The sequence below is a fragment of the Aulonocara stuartgranti genome (assembly GCF_965226115.1).
Source record: "Aulonocara stuartgranti genome assembly, chromosome: 18".
NCBI classification, from domain to species: Eukaryota; Metazoa; Chordata; class Actinopteri; order Cichliformes; family Cichlidae; genus Aulonocara; species Aulonocara stuartgranti.
The window spans coordinates 15204161-15222786 of record NC_138954.1 but is presented as its reverse complement, the minus strand read 5'-3'; the positions used below and the strand labels follow the sequence as shown (position 1 = coordinate 15222786).

General features: G+C 41.3%; 4 protein-coding genes and 1 long non-coding RNA gene across 10 annotated transcripts in view; 3 read left to right on the top strand and 2 right to left on the bottom strand.

Annotated features, from left to right (window-relative positions):
- Positions 1–438: 438 nt before the first annotated feature.
- On the top strand, positions 439–2570 carry LOC309694481 (CCN family member 1-like). 2 transcript variants are annotated; one of them, XM_082514589.1, is made up of 5 exons: positions 439–667; positions 757–961; positions 1061–1408; positions 1509–1705; positions 1787–2570. In XM_082514589.1, the coding sequence occupies exons 1-5, from the start codon at positions 626–628 to the stop codon at positions 2105–2107; spliced, it is 1113 nt and encodes a 370-aa protein (XP_082370715.1). In that variant the 5' UTR covers positions 439–625; the 3' UTR covers positions 2108–2570. The 2 variants fall into 2 exon arrangements, with proteins under 2 accessions (XP_082370715.1, XP_082370716.1); XM_082514590.1 differs by having other exon boundaries at positions 441–667; positions 1805–2570.
- A 1252-nt stretch (positions 2571–3822) lies between these two features.
- Positions 3823–12658, bottom strand: LOC309693398 (outer dense fiber protein 2-like). 2 transcript variants are annotated; one of them, XM_082512539.1, is made up of 17 exons: positions 12605–12658; positions 11247–11418; positions 11026–11149; positions 10764–10895; positions 10597–10671; positions 9739–9810; positions 9545–9661; positions 9262–9447; positions 9066–9175; positions 8838–8973; positions 8580–8690; positions 7712–7816; positions 7247–7405; positions 6735–6835; positions 6441–6603; positions 6039–6164; positions 3823–5940 (listed from the first exon to the last, which is right to left on the bottom strand). In XM_082512539.1, the coding sequence occupies exons 2-17, from the start codon at positions 11408–11410 to the stop codon at positions 5776–5778; spliced, it is 2046 nt and encodes a 681-aa protein (XP_082368665.1). In that variant the 5' UTR covers positions 11411–11418; positions 12605–12658; the 3' UTR covers positions 3823–5775. The 2 variants fall into 2 exon arrangements, with proteins under 2 accessions (XP_082368665.1, XP_082368666.1); XM_082512540.1 differs by lacking the exon at positions 7247–7405.
- Positions 12659–12786: 128 nt separating this feature from the next.
- Positions 12787–16475, top strand: ift22 (intraflagellar transport 22 homolog (Chlamydomonas)). Of its 3 annotated transcripts, none has more exons than XM_082513310.1 (5): positions 12787–12919; positions 15379–15474; positions 15637–15720; positions 15824–16026; positions 16104–16475. In XM_082513310.1, the coding sequence occupies exons 2-5, from the start codon at positions 15425–15427 to the stop codon at positions 16250–16252; spliced, it is 486 nt and encodes a 161-aa protein (XP_082369436.1). In that variant the 5' UTR covers positions 12787–12919; positions 15379–15424; the 3' UTR covers positions 16253–16475. The 3 variants fall into 3 exon arrangements, with proteins under 3 accessions (XP_082369436.1, XP_082369435.1, XP_082369434.1); XM_082513309.1 differs by having other exon boundaries at positions 12787–13113; XM_082513308.1 differs by having other exon boundaries at positions 12790–13113; positions 15379–15461.
- Positions 16474–18145, bottom strand: LOC309693783 (ATP synthase subunit g, mitochondrial-like). The gene is made up of 3 exons (XM_082513311.1): positions 18059–18145; positions 17622–17782; positions 16474–16672 (listed from the first exon to the last, which is right to left on the bottom strand). Exons 1-3 carry the CDS (start codon positions 18108–18110, stop codon positions 16574–16576), a joined length of 312 nt encoding a protein of 103 aa, XP_082369437.1. The 5' UTR covers positions 18111–18145; the 3' UTR covers positions 16474–16573.
- Positions 18119–18626, top strand: part of LOC309693787 — a 96279-nt gene continuing 95771 nt past the window's right edge. The window contains exons 1-2 of one of the 2 annotated variants that reach the window (XR_014272703.1): positions 18119–18200; positions 18342–18498. This is a non-coding gene — a long non-coding RNA (uncharacterized lncRNA). Of the gene's footprint in view, positions 18499–18626 lie in introns of both variants that reach the window. The other variant, XR_014272704.1, reaches the window with a different exon arrangement.

Below are 18626 nucleotides of genomic sequence, written 5' to 3'. Positions count from 1 at the left end.
CAGAACTTGCAGTGGCCCGGTGTCAAATCCCTTAAGGAGTCATGTTCACATGCATTTCAGCTGCCAGGTATACATACATATATGGTCCAGCACCAGCTGGTAAAGTCTTGGTTAGGCGCAAAAGAGCTCCTTCATAACAGTGATATAGACTGAATAGTGCAATCATTGTGTCACAAAACAGAATAAAATCAGTTCCCAGCACTGCAATCAAAGAATTATCCATGCCATTGTTTTGCATGTTATGTAAGCTTTTATTTCTGGAGAATCTTAATGGTCAAAAATATCTGCTTTCTTTGGAAATGAGAAAGCATTACACAGTAAAACCGGAGAGAAAGCCCTGGCAGAGTGGAAGCTGCACAGGGTGGTTCTTGGCACAGCGAGTGTGAGAGGAGGGAGGGAGAAACTTCTGCTTGGCTTATGGGAGGACGTGTGGAGAAGCATTCCTCTCATAGTTTCGGGACACCTCTTCAGTCTACGTCAGATCTGCTTGAAGTGGATAAAAGGGGATGGGGACTCTCAAAGAGGGAGAACAAACAGCCATCATCCCGCTGCCAGGTCTGCTGAGTGATATTAAGGAGGCTGGTTTTTCTTTTTCACTCAGGAGAGATTGCTTCAGCTGGAGAAGATGTGGAAGGTCTTTGTCGTCGAGATCTTCTGCTTTACGCTGGTGAGGAAAAGGTGTCTTATGCCTGCTGTTATATTCTGTGGGTGAAAGAAATGTTGATTACAAAGGTGGGATGTTTGGTCTAACCTCAGGTGTCAGCCTCGTGCCCGAAGGACTGCCAGTGTCCCCTTGAAGTCCCAACATGTGCAGACAGCGTCAGCCTCGTGCTGGACAGCTGTGGATGCTGTAAGGTTTGTGCCCGGCAGCTCTTTGAAGACTGCAGCAAGACACAGCCATGCGATGCTGCGAAGGGACTGGAGTGCAACTTCGGAGGGTCGGATAAGGGAGTCTGTCGAGGTACGCTGACTTCATTTCCCTTTTCTGATCTTTTTTGTTTTTCAACTGTCACCTTTTCCCTTTTCATCACATCAGCCTTTCCCTGCTTCTGTTTAACAGCCAAATTAAACGGGAGAACATGTGAGTACAACAGCAAGATTTATCAGAGTGGGGAAACCTTCCATCCTAACTGCAAACACCAGTGCACTTGCATCGACGGTGCACTCGGATGTGTCTCCCTCTGCCCACGTGAATTCTCGCTGCCCTTGTTGGGCTGTGCCAAACTAAGACGGGTCAAGGTACCGGGAGGGTGCTGCGAACAACTAGTCTGCCCTGAGGAAACAGAGGCACAGAGCGCTATGATAAAAAAGCACAGAAGAAAGTTCAGCAAAGTCAAAACCACTGAAGACGACCTCTCCAAAAAGAACGAGTTCACCTCTGTGTGGGGAGAATCAAAGTCTCTGCCTGGTGAGCAGTCTTGATATTTATTGCATTTAAGTCTTGCTTGCTTTCATTATTTTAACCCACCTTTAACTTAAAAAATATCTGCTTAAAAACATCTGCACAGCTTTCAGGAGTTATTCAGTGGACCACATGTTTGCCAGAGGAGTCCAGTGCATGCCTCAAACCACAGCCTGGTCACCCTGCTCCAAATCCTGCGGCTCTGGTGTGTCCACGAGGCTGACCAACCGCAACAAACAGTGCAAACTGGTGAAAGAAACTCGGATCTGTGAAATCCGTCCCTGCAAACAGTTGACCTCGAAGGTACACCATATGCTGATGAACATATACAGTGATTATTTCATTAGAGGCTGAGAACCCATCCATGTTAAGACTAAAGCCTAGATACATTCTCTCTTGCAGAAAGGTCAAAAATGCAGTCACAGAGGAAAAGCAAGCCATCCAGTTCACCTGTCATACGCAGGTTGTCGTAGCCTGAAAAAGTTGCAGCGCAGGTACTGTGGATCCTGCTCAGACGGACAATGCTGCAGGCCACACAGGACCCGGACAATGCCTCTCCATTTTCGGTGCAAAAACGGAGAGACCTTCAGGAGGATGGTGATGACGATCGAATCGTGCAAGTGTAATCTCAACTGCTCCAACAACGCTAAAAAGACACCTGAGCTCTACAGCCCTCTCGATGACATCCACAAACTGAAAATTTAACCGAAAGACTTGATTTAAGCGCAAGAAGACTTCTGCTTCATATTATTGGAGCCTTGTGGTTTGCTTCTTTGTGAAGCTGCTTTTAAATGGTGAATGCTGCATTTTAAAAAATGTTTTTCCTGCTTATTCTTTGTACATACTTAATAATATTTAAGCCTCTAATGACAAAACATGTTAAATCGCAGTGTGGAAAGTTATGGCAGCTGCTAAATGTGTCATCACGCGGTGGCTGTTTCTTTTGATTCACTGCACTCGTGTTATTTAAAGGGTTATGTTTCATACTTTTTTTTCATTTTAATGCAAAGTTAATGTTAAGCATGGAAAACTGTACTTTTGGTTTACTGTCCTGGTCTCTGTAATTGGTTGTCAATGCAAAACAGAAATATGATTGAAGCCTGGACACACAGACTGTTAATTTCATGGTTAGCAGATTATAATCTCCAATAAATTCAAGGAAAACCAATTCAGTTCCCCACTATCTTACTTAAGAGTTTGTCTTGAGAAAAACTGGAAATTCTCAGGGGGTCTTTGCTGCAACGATTTTCAGTCTCTTTAGCATCTGGCTGACCTACTTCTGAGAGGACCTACATGTCACTGAATAGTTTTGGGAATGTCTGTAATGTAAACTTCTCAGCAGTTTGCCTGGTGCTGCACAGATGCTGGGCACAAGTTGCAGATTTTTGCTTTCTGGCAGTGGTATAGGCTTACACCGATAATCTAAACCCTCCACTGCGATTTACGATACGCAGAATAGAAGGCAAATGTGACTGAAATAAGACTGTGAATTGCACGGCCGTGGCTGTTGTTGCTCTTGTGTCCTCTTCAGTATTTCTGTCAAAGGTGGGCTCTGCTGTGCCATCACTTGGCTCTGTCGCAATCAATCACTCTGTCTCTGCTGCTGATTAGAGAGATGCTGGTCCTGTCCAGCATTCACTAGATGCACCTGGTTAAGGTCTCATTGAAGACTGCTGTTTGTGATGCACACACTAAGATGTGTTCTGCTGATTCGGTTTTAGGGCTATGAGCAGATAATAAGGAGCAGTGATGATGTTTTTGAGGTGCTTGTGTATGCCTGGGGTTGTGCACACATCAGCCGTTTCTTTTGTTAAGCTACATTAGGGGAAAGGGTGTTGCTGCTCTGCTCTTTGTTTTGGGCAGGGAGTTATTTTCTTTTGAACTTTAATAATCTCTTGAACTCTATAAATCTCCCGTCTGTTTTTTTAAATTTTCTTTGATTTGCCAACCCCTATTTATCCATGCAGTTTGCCTCTTTTGTAATTCATAAATCTTGCGTTTGGCTGTCTGGTTGAATGGCACTTTCCACCACCCCTGAGCTGAGCTGGGACATAACTACTAACCCAACCAACAGGTTTACGCAGAGCTGCAAGGGTTTATGCGTCAGGGCTATCAAAGTTGTTGAGCCTAACAAGCACATAAGCACAGGGTGTGCCCATCTCAGCGCTGAAATGCCGAAAGTCAGATGTAAGCAGAAAGCAGCAGAAAAAAGCAAATTCCCAAAGTGATCGACAGAATTACGTAAACAGGCAAGACCACAAGAGCAAAGGAAAAAAACATAAGTACTGACGCACGCAGCCATGAAATCATTCCATCCTCCGAAGGAGAGCACAATAGAGCTTTGTCTCTGAGAACTTGAGAGGAGGCCTGCTCACTCGAGGGAATACGTCCGATGCAGGAACACATCAGTCTTTCAGAGGTCTGGACTCACAGTAGTTTATTACCATAGATACAGCAGGGAAGCACAAGCAACAGTGAGAGAACAAAAGAAATAAACACAGTACATTTATGGCTCAGTTTTTCGGTAAATCTCAGTAAGTCACGCTGCAACTGTGTTTGCCTCCAGGCCAGATTAATATAAGATTTTTATTAGACAAACCAACAACAGAGATAGAAGTGGGCAGTTACATTTGCAACCTAAAGGCATGGACTTCACAGCTAATGGCCACACATAATTATTCTCAGTCCAGCTGAGAATCCTAATATAAAACACAACCAGTGCACACCACACCTTTGCTATTTCCACTACCAACAAACAAACAAACGCCTGTTTCCAGCACCGGGAGGATGACAGGGAAATTAAAAGTAAAGACGCTGAATTTTGAATCAGCTTCACTAGTCAGAGCAGAAGATTTATTATGGGTGATGGGCAAAGTCACAGCTGGAAATATGGATTCATTCTATCGCAGGTAAACACAGCTGGGACAAAATGTGACCAAACAAAAAGTCATTTGCAATTAAAATTAGATTTTTTTTTTTTTTGTGAATCCAAAAGTTTTGCTTTCTGCTGAACTGACGGTGGGAATGACGGCGTGGAAGCTTCCACAGTTATCAGCGTTATAAGATCAAGCCCGTGGAGAAGATGGAGCAGAAATCTGTTTCTAAATGTATAAACTGCTTATTGCGTATTGATAGCAAGAATGTTATATTTGAATTGGGATTTATATTATTCTGGCAGCCTTTAGGGGCTAATTTATAATTTTGCCAATTATCAGATATCGCAACCCTGTCAGAATGTAAATGGTAAATGGTAAATGGCCTGTATTTATATAGCGCTTTACTAGTCCCTAAGGACCCCAAAGCGCTTTACATATCCAGTCATCCACCCATTCACACACACATTCACACACTGAATGTGCAAGTTTAAGTGAAGAGGGCATAGTGTTACACGAGGGTGGCATTTATTTCAGGTACTACACACAGTGTGCTACGTCTTTAATATGGCAGAGTGTAGATAGCCATTACTGGCAGCTGGGAAACCCTTCCACCAGTGATGCACTGTGCTGTGCACCACATTTGCATGTTTTCAGTTCACTCTGAATTCATTCAATTCATAAATTCACATTTTAATCACACATGTATCTGACTTACAATCAAACATTATTTGAGTGGAGTGCCTGCTGCTTTACTTGCACATGTAATTTATCATCGCACACGTGCACTGTTTGAATGCATTATAAAGACACAAAGGTTACTGAAAAGGATGTAAGCACCAATAAAATGTTTCGTTTTCAAGCACCACTTGCATTGGCCAACAACTGCTGTCATAATTTCGTTGGTGTTCAGTTGCAGGCTGTGGAAAAAAGTTGTTCAGCTGTAGCCACTTGCATAAGACAGATCAAGTACATACTGCATTGTGCCTAAAATAACCTGATTGCTAGTCCTTCTAGCAATTTCGTGTTACCCTGCTGGAAAGTCCTTTTGTTTTGTTTTTTATAAATGAATCTATTAAAATTTATAAAATAATAGAAATTGAAAAGAGGTTTCCTGCAGTCCAGTGTAGTCTTTGCTATCTTACATTCACACTTCAAATGTGTAATATTTATGCAACAGTACTATTAGGTGTTACTCAACTCAGAGTTTGGCCAATCTTATGTAACAGTTATGCAACAAGCTCCTTGTCATACGGACAGAATAGCACCAAAATATCATAGTTCAAGATGTACAAACATCTGAAAACATTACTGTATTTTAAAAAAACAGCAGCAGATTACTTGATTCCTGGAAATGCAGTTCAAAAATCTGAATGTAAAAGTAGAAACTGATCAAACCAATTAAAAATCAGGGTTTAGTTACCCCCATGTTGCCCTTTTAAACAGACCCAATAAATATCAGAGTGCAAAACAAATCAGGATTTAAAATGCAAACCTCCATCATTTCAGAAAATAAGATGTTGATGTTTGCAGTCCTTCATCAAACATGGCCTTATAAGAGTTTTTGAGGAAATCGACATAATTCTGAATGCTTCGCTTGTGGCTCTCTGATTGGTCCAGGCTAAGCTGCAGGTCCTTCAGACGTACCTCATACTGCTTCTCTGCCTGCAGATTGAGAGACACACAGACAGATAATACAGCTCAGCGCTGCCTTCCAAGAAATGTTCCATCTAACGTGAGTGCGTCTTCTCTATGGCCCTTACGTTGAGCTTGCTCTGGCGAAGAAGCCTCAGCTCGCTTTCCCTTCTGCTCTTCTCGGCTCCCAGCTCCAGGATTTTGGTTTGAAGAGCCTCTTCCCTGGAAACAGCCTCTTCTTTCACCTTAGTGACCTACACGGGGTGAAAATGTGAAATATCATTATGTGATGCGCCATTTTCTGCACGATAAATCTCTCTTTGACACCAAACTGGAGTAACACAAGTTGTTTTATACAGATACATGCATATCTAGCTTTGCCTGTTTACTATGTAGCTCCAGCTGGATTACTTACGGCATGGCTTCAAACAAATCTCGACTGAACTGTTAGGTTGTAATGTCTTACTTGATGATCTGAGTGAAGAACAGGTGCTGAACTGTTGGTCAGCACTCCAACAGCTAACCTGTACCTGTTGTCTGACGTCTGCTAAAGCTGCCTCCAGCTGTCGGCTGACGGCCTGACACTCTGATGAGCGCTGATCCAGCTGCCGGTTGCTGTAGCTGAGAGCTTCCTCCTGAGCTGCGAGCCTCCGTACCAGCTCCAGGTTCTCTTGCTGCAGTTTGTCTGTCTCTCTACACACACACACACACACACACACACACACACACACACACACACACACACACACACACACACACACATAGAGTAAGCATCAATTTCTATACCGATAATATGAGCAGGTTTTTGATATTTGAGGTCTTACTTTTGGATAGAAATCAGTTTTTCTTGTAATTGTAAGTTGGCCTCATGAATGGACTCCCTCATCTCTGCAGATGATCTCAGCAGTTTGCTTTGACTCTCCATCTGCGTGTGCAAAACATAAAATTCAGAGTTGCCTCCACGGGCTACAAGTAAATCGTGCAGAAAACATTTAATCACACCACGTGCACAAATGCTACTTTAAAACAACAACTACCTCCACGATCTGCTGAACATTTATCAGCCTCAAATCGAGCAGATTCGAGATAAAAACTCAGTATTTCTGACGGAAACACGTGGTCGTCTGGTTCTACCAGAGATCACACTGGGGAGCACAAAAGACTCGCTAGTGGGCTCAACCTAAACATTGCACAGCAATCACAAACATCGAAACTCACAGCAATATTAGAAACCACAATGCACCAGCGGTCACCTGAGGCTATACTGCCACCCAGTGGTCAAAAAATAGGAAAATGACTGCATTTTACATTGACCACAGCAGCTGGCTTTGCACACCTTAACCTGCAGTTGCCTAATGGACTCTGACTTTTCTGAGCACTTCCTCTCCAAGCGCTGCAGGTTTTCCTGGCACTCAAAGAGACTCTGCTCAGCTGCATTCAGTAACTCGGGGTAAGCGTTCAGTTCCTCCACGCGCCCCTGCAGCTCCTGCCTCACCTGGGCTCCAGAGGAGGAACGGCACAAAAAAAAAAAGGGTTGGGTTTCGGGAAATGAAACATAGTAATATGCTTTAAAACTCAGCACACCTCTCCAAGAGATGCTCACGGATGTACATGATTCATTCAGCTGTGGTTATGCAGTTGAAAAAAGAAAACTAAGTGCACAATGACTGTCCATTAAACAGCAGGTGAAACAGAGCTGGACAGACTTGTAATGGGCTGTTAGAATGAGTTTTTAGCTTAACAGAAACTGTGCATGTAACGTAAATAAAATAAGGCAAATTAAAGAGAAGGGCGGTGGTACCTTCTCAACTTCTGCCTCTTTTCCATCTCGTGTCTTCTCTGTTTCTCTTAAAAGACTTGTATATTTTATCTTTGAATCATGGAGCTCAGCTTGAAGTTGTGCAACCTGGAGGTGAAAAAAATACAGAACATTAACATGAAACCTGCTGTGGCCTTCCCTGTCATTAAAAACTAGTGTCATTCATTCAGTGGCTTCTACAGACCACATTCTGTATCTGTAAATAATAGGTTTCTTGTAATCCTGTTTGGAAACTACTTTATCCTAACTGTGTCAGGAAAAAAATGACCTTCAAACATGATAGAAAGATAGAAAAATACTAATAAAAAAACAAGAACTGAAAGGTTAATATTTGAAATTAATAGATGAGAAGTAAAAGGTTTGAAAGATTTAAGAACATAAAACACTCTTTGTTGTGTGTCAGTGTTTATTCAGAAATGATCTTTAAGAGGATCAAATATGATGAAAGAGTGCCTTTTTTTTCAACATTGCACATTTTTTGATGTTTGTTGACTCCAGAGTAAAGTAGTGGGTCTATAAAAATAACAGTCATTTACAAACATGATTAAAAGTTTCCCTGCAGAGAACAAGGGATGGTCTAGGTCTGATTTGTCACTGCTGGAAAAAAAAATACTTTGATACGTTTGATTTTTGAGGCTCTGCCTGCACAAAAAAAGGAAGAGGGCAGCAAACCAGATCCTCAATTCCTTGCTGTGAATTCACTGGACAGTCACCTGTACTAATCTTGCGTGCATCGGACATCTCACAGGCACAGCGCTGCGGAGCTGACCCACTGTCACTGGGTGATGTCTGGAATATTTCAGGGCTGCAGCACACGAGAAAGTAAAAGGTTTTAAATCAAAACACAAACCTGATAATGGCACTGTTCAGCTTGGTGCTTCTTCTCCTGTGAGACGATCTTCTCCTCTATGAGGGCAGACTCGCACTCAGCGAGCTGCTGCTCCAGCTGAGCTACAGATTCCTGGGATAGCAGAGAAATCCAAACAGTTTTAGTAAAATAAGGTCCTCCTAACTCCTAAATATGGAAACCGGACTTCTTGCAACATGTCTGTGCTTTTTGCCTTTCACAGTAATGACTCTCACATACAAGCTGTTCAGTAACTTGTACCTTGAGTGTTGCATTATTTATGCCGAGTTCTCCGTTGTCTGAGCTGAGTTTTTCGAGCCTTTGCATCAGAGTTTCATTTGCTGCAGTTAGCTCGTCCTTCTCCTTCTGCACTCTCATTGTCAAGTCTGCAATTTGGCTTTAATGGAAACAGACACTTACAGTTAATGCATCATCTGAATATTGATGTACTCAGAAATGACAAATGGCTGGGAAGGAGAACCAACCAACCTTTTCAATAAGTCTATATGAGCAACGAGTTTGTCTTTCTCATCTGTCGTCTGCTCCTTCTGTCCTCTCCTTGAGTCTCTCTCTGAATGGGCTTTGGCCAGCTGAGCATCCTGTTTGCCAAACAAGACAAACAAAGATCAAACGGGATCCTCAACTGCTTCTGAAGCCAAAATAATGAACCAATTTGACCTCGTACCTTTTCCCTCAGCTGTGCGTAGCATTTCTCAATAGCAGCTTCAAATCTCTCCGCTCTCAGTTTCTGAGCTCGGGTGGCTTTCTTCAGAGATTCTTTGTCCTGTGCTGCCTTCGCAGACAGAGAGGTGATAGACCCCTTCAGATCATCAATCTCCAGCTTCTGCTCGGTTATGAGTCTCTCCAGAGCCTGCAAAGACCATGAACCCACAAGTGTGCAGTTTTAATTTATACATTAATAAAGCAGTTTAGTCTACAGCGCAGCCAGCTGATAAAGGTGTCTGTACCCGTAATTGTACAGTAAGGCGATTGTTTTCAGCTTCCTTGTTGCGTAGCTGTCCCTGTAGGTGAGCACGTGTTGCCTCTGCTGACTTGGTCATGTGAACTGCACTCTTTACGTTCTCCTGTTGAAGCCAGCGTAAACATATAATTTCATGGGCAATGACTTAATTCATCCGCAAATGATCTCTGCTGTACTTACCTGCTCTTTTCTCCACAGATCTATCAGCTCCCTGACCTTCTGTTCACTCTCACTCAAATCTTTCTTTAAATTCTGCGAGAAAAAACATGGAAACCAATGCATATTATCACATCACCATATCTTCACTTTAGGTGCATTAAAATCGCTTTTGTAAAGTTAACACCTTTAGAGTATGTCCTGTGACATCAGAACCAATGTGGCTGTGCTCTCACTAGTTTAATCACCAAAGGCTGCCCCTTTGCCCCAGCCCCTTCCTCCAGCTCATCTGGGGGAACACCAAGGCATTCTCAGGCTGAGAGATATAATCTCCAGCGTGTCAAGGGTCCACCCTAGGGCCTTCTCCTGGTAGGACATGCCTGAAACACCTCACTGAGGAGGCATCCAGATGCCCAAACCACTTCAACTGGCTCCTTTTGATATTAAGGAGTAGTGGCTCTACTCTGAACACCTCCCAAATGCCCAAGCTCTTCACCCTATTTATAAAGGAGAGCCCAACCATGCTTGGAGAAAGCCCATTTCGGCTATTTTTATCTGTGATCTCTTTCTTTCAGTCACTTCCTAGAGCTGAGTCACACTCAAAGGTAATAAAACAGTTGAGCTGATACTGAAAACTATATTTCTACTTCTGTTCCCCAGAAAAATTTAATCAGTGAGGGAATCTATAAAGAATTTGATCACAAGCCGAGACAATGGAATTTGAATAAATGAAATATTATTAATAATCCATCTATCTAACCGCTATAACTTATCCTTTATCACTTTGTTTCACTGACTAAATCTTCACAAGCTAATCACAAAGCTTAGTTCCCTTAAACTTCCTTCTTTTGTGCCAATGCATAGGTGTAATAAAACACTCACCTCATTTTCACTCTCAGCCTGCATGATCTTCTTCAGCAGCGTGTCAATCTGCTGGTCTGCATCAATTCGATTTGCCTTTGCGGAATTATTTAAAGCAAGGACATAAATAAACACATTTTCAGACTAAATACAGTTGACTTATACGGTGTAGTAGCAGTTTAACAAACCTCTGCCTCTTGGAGCTGTTTCAGTTTCTGTCGCACTGACTTATTAATTCGTCTAAAGTCCTCTAGCTTTTCCAGCAGAAGCCCACGCTGTCTTGCAATTTGGCGTTTATCTTTGGCAGACTGTCTTGAATCCTTAATTGACATTAAAAAAAAAGAAAATTAGAGAAAATGCAGGACAGCAGTTGCAAAAACATATGTTTAATGTAGGAAACCCTTTGGCTTTACACAAAGCTAGCTTTATCCAAAATTGCTGCAGACCTACAGCATACTCGTCGTCGATGGAGTCTTTAAACGACACTAGCTGGATTGCTGCAGAATTGGCAGCTGCTTCTGCATCCATTAGCATTTTCAGGAAAGGATTATTTTTATTGCCAAAATCTCTGAGACTAAAATAAAAAGGAAAGCAAGAAAACACTTTGAATCAGTAAAGTTGTGGTAGCTGGCAAGTGCATATTCAAATGCATCATCCTTGTAGGACCTCACCAGCTGATCTCACACTCTGGGGTTCCTGTATGGAGACTGCTGCGTGCCCTGGTTCTACCAACAGGCTCATGACTGCTGTCTAGGTCGCCACGACTCAGAGTGAAATCCTCCCTGGTACCGCTGAAACCAAGGGGGGGACTTCGAAGGTCATCCTCTGGAGACATGCCTCTTACTGTCAACAGATGTGCATATAATATGCTCAAATGATATGTGCAAATATACTATGCGCAAAAACCGGCTATGCATGGGAAATACAGAGTTACACAGGCAAACCTCCAAGTGGCATCCCTGGGTGAAACCGAGGAAAGCGCGTAGTCCTTCATATGACTACTGGACTGTGGAGTCACAATATCATGTGTGACAATTTCTTTAGCATCTATGATCTGGGGCAATACCTTCTCAGGAGGAAATTTACCATGGTGGACAAAATAAAATAAAATAATACAACTTTACTTTACTATAACGTTACTATAGTTAATAATATTAAAATAATAATAATCAGAAGAAATGTATTTTAGACATTTTGTTGTAATACTTCTCAGTAATAGTTAGGTAATAGAACCACAACCTTTTATTTCTTCATAAAATTCTCGTAAGGTTCAGTTTATCGGGGGTTTTTTTTAGAATGAAAAGAAGCGATATGCTGTAATTCAGGGGTGTCAAACTCAAATACACAGTGGGCCAAAATTCAAAACTGGAACAAAGTCGCGGGCTAACATTAATATTTATTGAAAAAAAAAAAATCTTTCTCCAGATTTAAGAATGAATCTCTTCTTATGGACTCAAATAATTTTTGCTGGAAAACTGAATATGGAACAAGCAAAGCTTAATACTAAACAATATATATATTAGCTGTATAATACCAGTAGGCCAGCTCTAATAGTAATTTGGTATGGCTTCGCGGGCCAAATGTAATTAGGCTGCGGGCCAAATTTGGCCCGCGGGCCAGAGTTTGACACCTGTGCTGTAATTGATCATTTTAATTCATAAAAAAGCCTAACAATGTAACCCATTGGTTACAAACAAACTGGATGATAAACCGCTGTTTTGAGGGTATTTTCTGGGTTATTTAGAACACTGGTCAAAGGCGACCCTTCAACATAAGAGATAGTTACAGACAGCTAACACAAGAGGAAGGTTAAAAGTCCTGCTTGGACATGAGAAAGCCAATCGCCAAGGAAGCTACTTCTTAGCAACAGACAAGGTTAAGTGGCTGTTAAGCTTTAAGGAACTCTAAGCGTAGCAAGCACTTTAGTAATTATACCAAGTAAATCGCCATTCAAGTCTAGCGTGTTTAATAACGCCCAAACCAAGTAACCACTTACAAAAGCATGCCTGAAAATTTAAACAACACTTACTCCTTCGCCTTGTACCTCTTGTAAATAACGCTCCTCCACTCTGGGGAGTCGCCTCTTGGAAAGTCTCACTCGATTGGTTAGATGTGAGGCAGCGTAACGACGTCAACTGACTATCTTTTTGTTGATTCGTTCCCTAAGGGTTGAATGGGCGGGGCCAAATTTGATTAGACCCGTAAACAGCCAATGAACAAGAGAAAGCAGAGAGCCTGGTTGAAACCATAGAAACGGAAAAGAAGTTTACTGTCGCGATTGCTAGTACGCCATCCTCGGGAAGCATCGAAGATCATTTAAAGAGATATATATTATTAAGTAAAGGTAAAAATATAGTATGACGTGGTTTAGATATGTACGCAGCTAAGTTTGGCTGATTTACATTTACCTTGCTGTTGCGATACTGCTTCGCTATCCCGGAATTTTGTAAAGATAAGTTAGCTGAAAAGCTAATGCTAACCAGCGTCAGTTGAGTGGAAATGTTCAAAGCTAAAATACTCTTTGTTGGTCCCAATGAGGTGAGTAAATTCTCATTTGACTGTACACCGGTTGCTATTTTACCTTTCAGATTCCAGCAGGTAGCGAAAAGCGTCAACAGTGAAATTTGCCTTGGCTAATATTACCAGAGAAAGCACTGGACTTAAGTATTCATACCCTTCACCGTTACATTTACGCTCCGAGTTTATTTGTCACTGCTCAACAAAGTAATGTATAAATTCAGTCGTAACGAAGGGAAAAGGAGTGATAAGTACTATGCAAAAGTCTCGAGCCACCCCTCATGTTTTTGTTTATATTTTGATAGGTAAATGGGTGCAGAGATTTATTGAAAAATGTGCAAACATAGATTGAAACACAGTATATTAAATTAAAAACTGAGTTTGTAACATTATAACAAGTTTGGAAGTCGATATTTGGTACGATCAACTTTCAACGAAAGTCGGAACTCTTTGAGACACGCTTTCGTGTAATTTCTTTAAGTACCCTCAGGAATATTTCTCTACGGTTTTTGAAGGACATTCAAAACCATCCTTTAGATGGTGGCCGACTTTTTTCTGTTCTGTTGAGAACTGGGCTCTGGGGAGCCCAATAAATGGCTGGTTGTGTTCAAAATGCGTGCTTTTCAGTTGTACTATTTGTGTGTGCATTTGCTGCATGGGCAATATGTTTGGGACTTCCAATAGTGTTAACATACTACACAGGTCATGAACAAGATTTTTTTTTAAATTTCCTTGTAAGTGGGCTAAAGCAGTTAATTAAAAGTAGTCTAACATAAATATAAGTGCTGTAATTTGATTATTTTAATAAACCATGTAACTTGGATGGATTCGATGCTGGCGTGACCACAGTGCATCCATCCATCCATCCATTCTCTTCCACTTACCCTTATCAAGGTCACGGAGGGGTCTGGAACCTATCCCAACTGCTACAGGGCCGGGTACACCCTGCCAGTCTGTAACAGGGGTTCAACCAGAACCATGGGACCAAAATTATATGTTTGTAACAGGCTACTAATAACAAAGTGCCTAGAGATACAATTTAAGACAGGTTTGTTGCTGAGTTGTCTGTTCTGTGTAGACACAACACTGGTTTATCCCTTGAGTTAAAAGGTGAAAAGGCAGACAAAACTTTGAAAGAGCTTCAGAAAGCCTGGAGAACTATTGCTCGAGACCAGTTTTAAAAAATTCTGGCTCCTTGGAAGAACGACAAAAAGTAGCTCAAGACTTTTGCACAATATTAAAAAATAAATAAATATCAAAACTTACTGTACTTGTTTATATTAATTGAGGGGTGTGTATTGGTTTTAATGTGCTCATACATACAAGAATGCTTATTTTGTGCCACCAAGGAAATGATGGAGGTTGGTACTGGATGAGGAAGTCAGGAGTAGGGTGAGGGTGATGGAAGACATGCATGAGGACAGGTTGAGTTTAGAGACTAAGTTGGTGAGGCAAGGATGATATGTTTTGGACATGCACAGAGGATGCTAATAATGAAGCTACAAGGCATGAGAAAATAAGGAAGACCACTGAAGAGGTTCATGGATGTGGTGAAGGAGGACACAAAAAGGGCTGAGGTGGCTGATGCGGCAACCCCTAAAGGGAGCAGGTGAAAGGAGAAGAAGGGACATATTCCACTTTTTACTTTTTTATGTAATACTGGTAGTTAACTTTAAAGTTAATATTTACTTAAAAACATGAGAGTGCAAACCTCCACAAGGCAGTTCACTCATGAATAACTTGAGCTTGCAGCTCATTCTCTTTCTCTTGACTGTACTTATTTTAAAGATATAATGCATTTTTGGGTCAAGGTGAAAGAAAGGCAGATATGAAATGTGACATGATATTTGGATGCAAACTAGTGTGCATCCAAAGTGTGATATTGTGGTCAGAGGTCAAACGTGACATTTCAGATCTTTGTATGGTACATTCTATATGTTGAAAATGCACAGAATACTTACAAGAATCACTGTTTCTAAGTTCTAACACTTTTTTGTCAATTTTCAACCAGTAAATCATTAAGTTGACCCCAAAGACCTGTTGGATACAAGTCAAATTTTAATAGCTTGTAAACATGGCCCCACTCTACACCCCTACAAAGTTTTACCAGAATTCATTCAAAACTTTTCAAACTATCGTGCTTACAGACAGAAAGAATGTCATGCATGCAAATGCTACCAAAAACACGACTTCCTTGCCGGAGGTAACAATTCCCGTCTGTCAGGCTGGGTAATGTGCTACTATTTTGCCATCGTACTTAAAGCCACCTGCTTTTCTGTTTTTCAGAGTGGGAAAACCGTTCTTGCAAATTTTCTCTCAGACACAACAGAAAATGTGGGCGGTGAATACAGACCTACTCAAGGAGTCAGGTACAAATCCTATGTGAGCTTTACTGCTTTCAACATTAAGCCACTCCGAGTGTCACTTTAGTGTAAAAATCAGTCATCGCAATGACAAGATTGAACCAATATCATAGCCTTCCTTGACAGATATCAGTCTTTGTGTGTAAAAATACAAAGTGTAGCTACTTTCTGTTGTTTCAAGGATACTGGAATTTGAATCACAGCCTGAGGGCAGCAGTGACAAGTCGTGTGAGGTTGAACTTTGGGACTGTTCAGGGGATTTCAAGTAAGTGGAGGCATAGATGTTATCCTTACCTTTATGTGACAATTAAGAGAAGTGTTGTTACTTACGATGTAATATGATGGTAGTAAAATGTATTTTCATACAGATTTGAGTCATGCTGGCCTGCAATCATGAAGGACTCCAGCGGTGTGGTGATCATTTTTAACCCTGATGTTCCAAGTCACCTCAAAGAAATAGAGACGTGGCATTCGATGTTCATCTCCTCTCAAGATCTGCAGGACAGCCAGTGTCTGCTCATAGCTCACCACAAGCCTGGCAGTGGAGTGGAAGACAGACGGCTGCCTTTAGGTAACTTGTGCTGCAGTCCTCTGAGAGTCATGAGAATCATTATCTCTGGGCTAATGCAGTCACATTTTCTTGTGCAGCGTCACATCTAAGCAGACTGCTGCTCATTCACTCCAACCTAGAAGAAGAGCCAGAGGATGTAAGGCAAGCTTTCTGCAGATACCTGGGAAACGTCGTGAACGCGATGTCGGAGAGTCGAGAGCGAGAGGAGATGTCCATCATTACGTAGCAGTAGCATCTATAAAATATGCGGCCTGAATTAAGATGTGTTTTGTTGCCATCTGCAGTACTACCACATTTTCACTCTAAATTATACATGTATGCAAACTTTAATATTCTCTACAATAGGTGTAGAACATATTCAGCGTTGGTTTCTTGCATTTTGTAAATCTTTTATGAATAAAATATGACCCAGTTCTCTCTTGAAATTAATACTCGAGACACAAAATCTACTCCTGTATACAAACATCTGTTTATTTGGAAGAATTTGGTGCAGGCTGTTGAGAATGTAATGACTGGAAAAGCAAGAGGAGGAAGAAAAGTTCATTTTTCAGACATCATATCCAACAATGCCTCCTTTGCCAATGCACTCTCCGATGTAGAACCACATCAGCACCTCAGTGGTCACCAGTCCATTCCTTATGGCATCCTGCAAGGAAACAACAAGTTGTCACTCAAGAAAACTCCTTAAATGTTTCTAGAATAACACACTCAGTAACAGTCCCTGCACGAGGCCTGATAATGTAACACAAAGAGGGTTTGTAAGTAATTGTTGACATTTTATTCAGCTGGTGTTACTGCACTTGTGATGGTGTGTTTACCTATTTTTACTTTAACACGTTCTGTAAAGGTTTGTGTTTGTGAGAGACCCACAATGTTTACGTTGAGACAGTGAAACAGACTTTGTAAAGGATAGTAATAACTATCACATGTGCTTTAATAAAGATGTTAGTCAGTTAGTGTTTTAAGTTTTCCAACTCAAAAGCACAATATCCACTGAGTGACCAATGTATCAAGGGTCAATGTTGGGCCATGAAATTTAAAAAAAAAAAAAAAAGTCCCACCTCACCATCACAGATTTGCATGAAAAGGGCAAAGTTAATGGGGATTTCAGGTCCCTACAGTGAGATATTACATTTTATTTTAAAAGAATAATAGATGAAGGTAGGGTTTTTAAAAACCTAATATATTGTTTTTCCCAATTACATAAACTACTTAAATTGCCCTCAAATGTTACGGCAATATCTCGTGCCATGGCTATATGAATATGGACTCTCACAAGTGTAGCTAAAGTTAGCATAGAAGGATGCTTAAAGTCCCTAAAATAGGTGCGAGGTGTTTGATGAACTCATCTGGAATGACCCTCAAGCAAAATTCACAACCTACTGGTAAATATTCAAAATAGGTACTTTCTGGTGCCCAATATAAAATCGAATCACTCAGGGCCCTGAACTCCCACAGCAACATGGAAGCACACATCTGTCAAACTATTTGTTCATTACAAATTACAGGCTGGCCATTCCTTCAAGGTCTACTTTCTGTGCAGCCAAGTTAATCTAAAAGGTCAACAGAGGTTAATCGACTCAGTTCAAACTTACTTTCACTGTAGTTTGTCCCAGGCGTCCCGTCTGATAGCTCCTGATCAGACCTTTTACAGCTTCTATGGCTTTGGGGATCTCAGCTGGGCTCGGTGGGACCAGCTCCACTCGGGCGTAGTGCCAGAAGGTCGCTAACCGGGGTTTGGAGTATGTAAGAGCGGCTGAAAGTCACACACAGACCACGTCAGCCAAGGAGCAGTAAAGCCAGCAAAGCCAAACGCAACACGGTTATTTCGCCTCTCATGAAACACTTTATAAAGTACAAATACAAATTCACAAACTTATAAAGATTTGCTGCAGGGTTTGATGTTTTGACGCCAGAGGTCACAGTGCAACTGCTACAAACTGTAAGCAACGCGACATTGCCCCTGCTACACGATTCATGGTAAGTACCTCACTTTTTGTTCTAGTATAAAAAGAAGCGTGAGAAGACTTACCGCCGACTAATGCGGGAACTTTATTCACAACTTTCTTAACTGCCTGCGCCATGATGAGGACTTCCCAGGAGGTCACCAGAAGAAGAAAGCAATCTTCCGGGTCGTCGATTTTCAAAATAAAATGAGATGTGCACGTTGGCAAGTTAGTTAAATATTTGTGGAAGCTTGTTTCAGCCACTAACAAAAATATATATATTTTGCCATCCATAAGTGAAAAATTTCGGTTAATATCTGAAAAAAAAAACTTGACTTAATAACGCAAAAATATATCTTATTTTCTCAGAAGTTGGAAAAAGAAAGAAAAAACGGCCCCTATAAATCAAAATTTGGGGTAAATTTTGGGGAGCTCAGATTTTGAAGTGACTCAGTAACAACTCTAAGTTTCCAGTCGGTAACCTGAGGATTTGACTTCAATTCAGCTTAGTTTCAGGTTTTCCAGGGTGAGTTTCCTTGTTTGAAGTTAGTTTTTACTTATATTTTTAGTTTAAGCAGCCTGCCATTTTTATTAGTTCCAGGGAGCATGTTTCTTGGGTTTTTTCCCTTTTAATTGTCAGGCTATTGTTTGGAG

Coding starts and splice junctions, on each gene's coding strand:
- LOC309694481 (XM_082514589.1), top strand. CDS start 626: ATGTGGAAGGTCTTTGTCGTCGAGATCTTCTGCTTTACGCTG. Junction 668..756: donor AGATCTTCTGCTTTACGCTG/GTGAGGAAAAGG, acceptor GTCTAACCTCAG/GTGTCAGCCTCGTGCCCGAA. Junction 1,706..1,786: donor GCAAACAGTTGACCTCGAAG/GTACACCATATG, acceptor ACTAAAGCCTAG/ATACATTCTCTCTTGCAGAA.
- LOC309693783 (XM_082513311.1), bottom strand. CDS start 18,110: ATGGCGCAGGCAGTTAAGAAAGTTGTGAATAAAGTTCCCGCATTAGTC. Junction 17,783..18,058: donor AGTTCCCGCATTAGTCGGCG/GTAAGTCTTCTC, acceptor TGTGACTTTCAG/CCGCTCTTACATACTCCAAA. Junction 16,673..17,621: donor TGGGACAAACTACAGTGAAA/GTAAGTTTGAAC, acceptor GTTTCCTTGCAG/GATGCCATAAGGAATGGACT.
- ift22 (XM_082513308.1), top strand. CDS start 13,075: ATGTTCAAAGCTAAAATACTCTTTGTTGGTCCCAATGAG. Junction 13,114..15,378: donor TCTTTGTTGGTCCCAATGAG/GTGAGTAAATTC, acceptor TCTGTTTTTCAG/AGTGGGAAAACCGTTCTTGC. Junction 15,462..15,636: donor AGACCTACTCAAGGAGTCAG/GTACAAATCCTA, acceptor TGTTGTTTCAAG/GATACTGGAATTTGAATCAC.
- LOC309693398 (XM_082512539.1), bottom strand. CDS start 11,410: ATGTCTCCAGAGGATGACCTTCGAAGTCCCCCCCTTGGTTTCAGCGGT. Junction 9,176..9,261: donor ACGCACAGCTGAGGGAAAAG/GTACGAGGTCAA, acceptor TTTGGCAAACAG/GATGCTCAGCTGGCCAAAGC. Junction 8,974..9,065: donor CATATAGACTTATTGAAAAG/GTTGGTTGGTTC, acceptor TTTCCATTAAAG/CCAAATTGCAGACTTGACAA.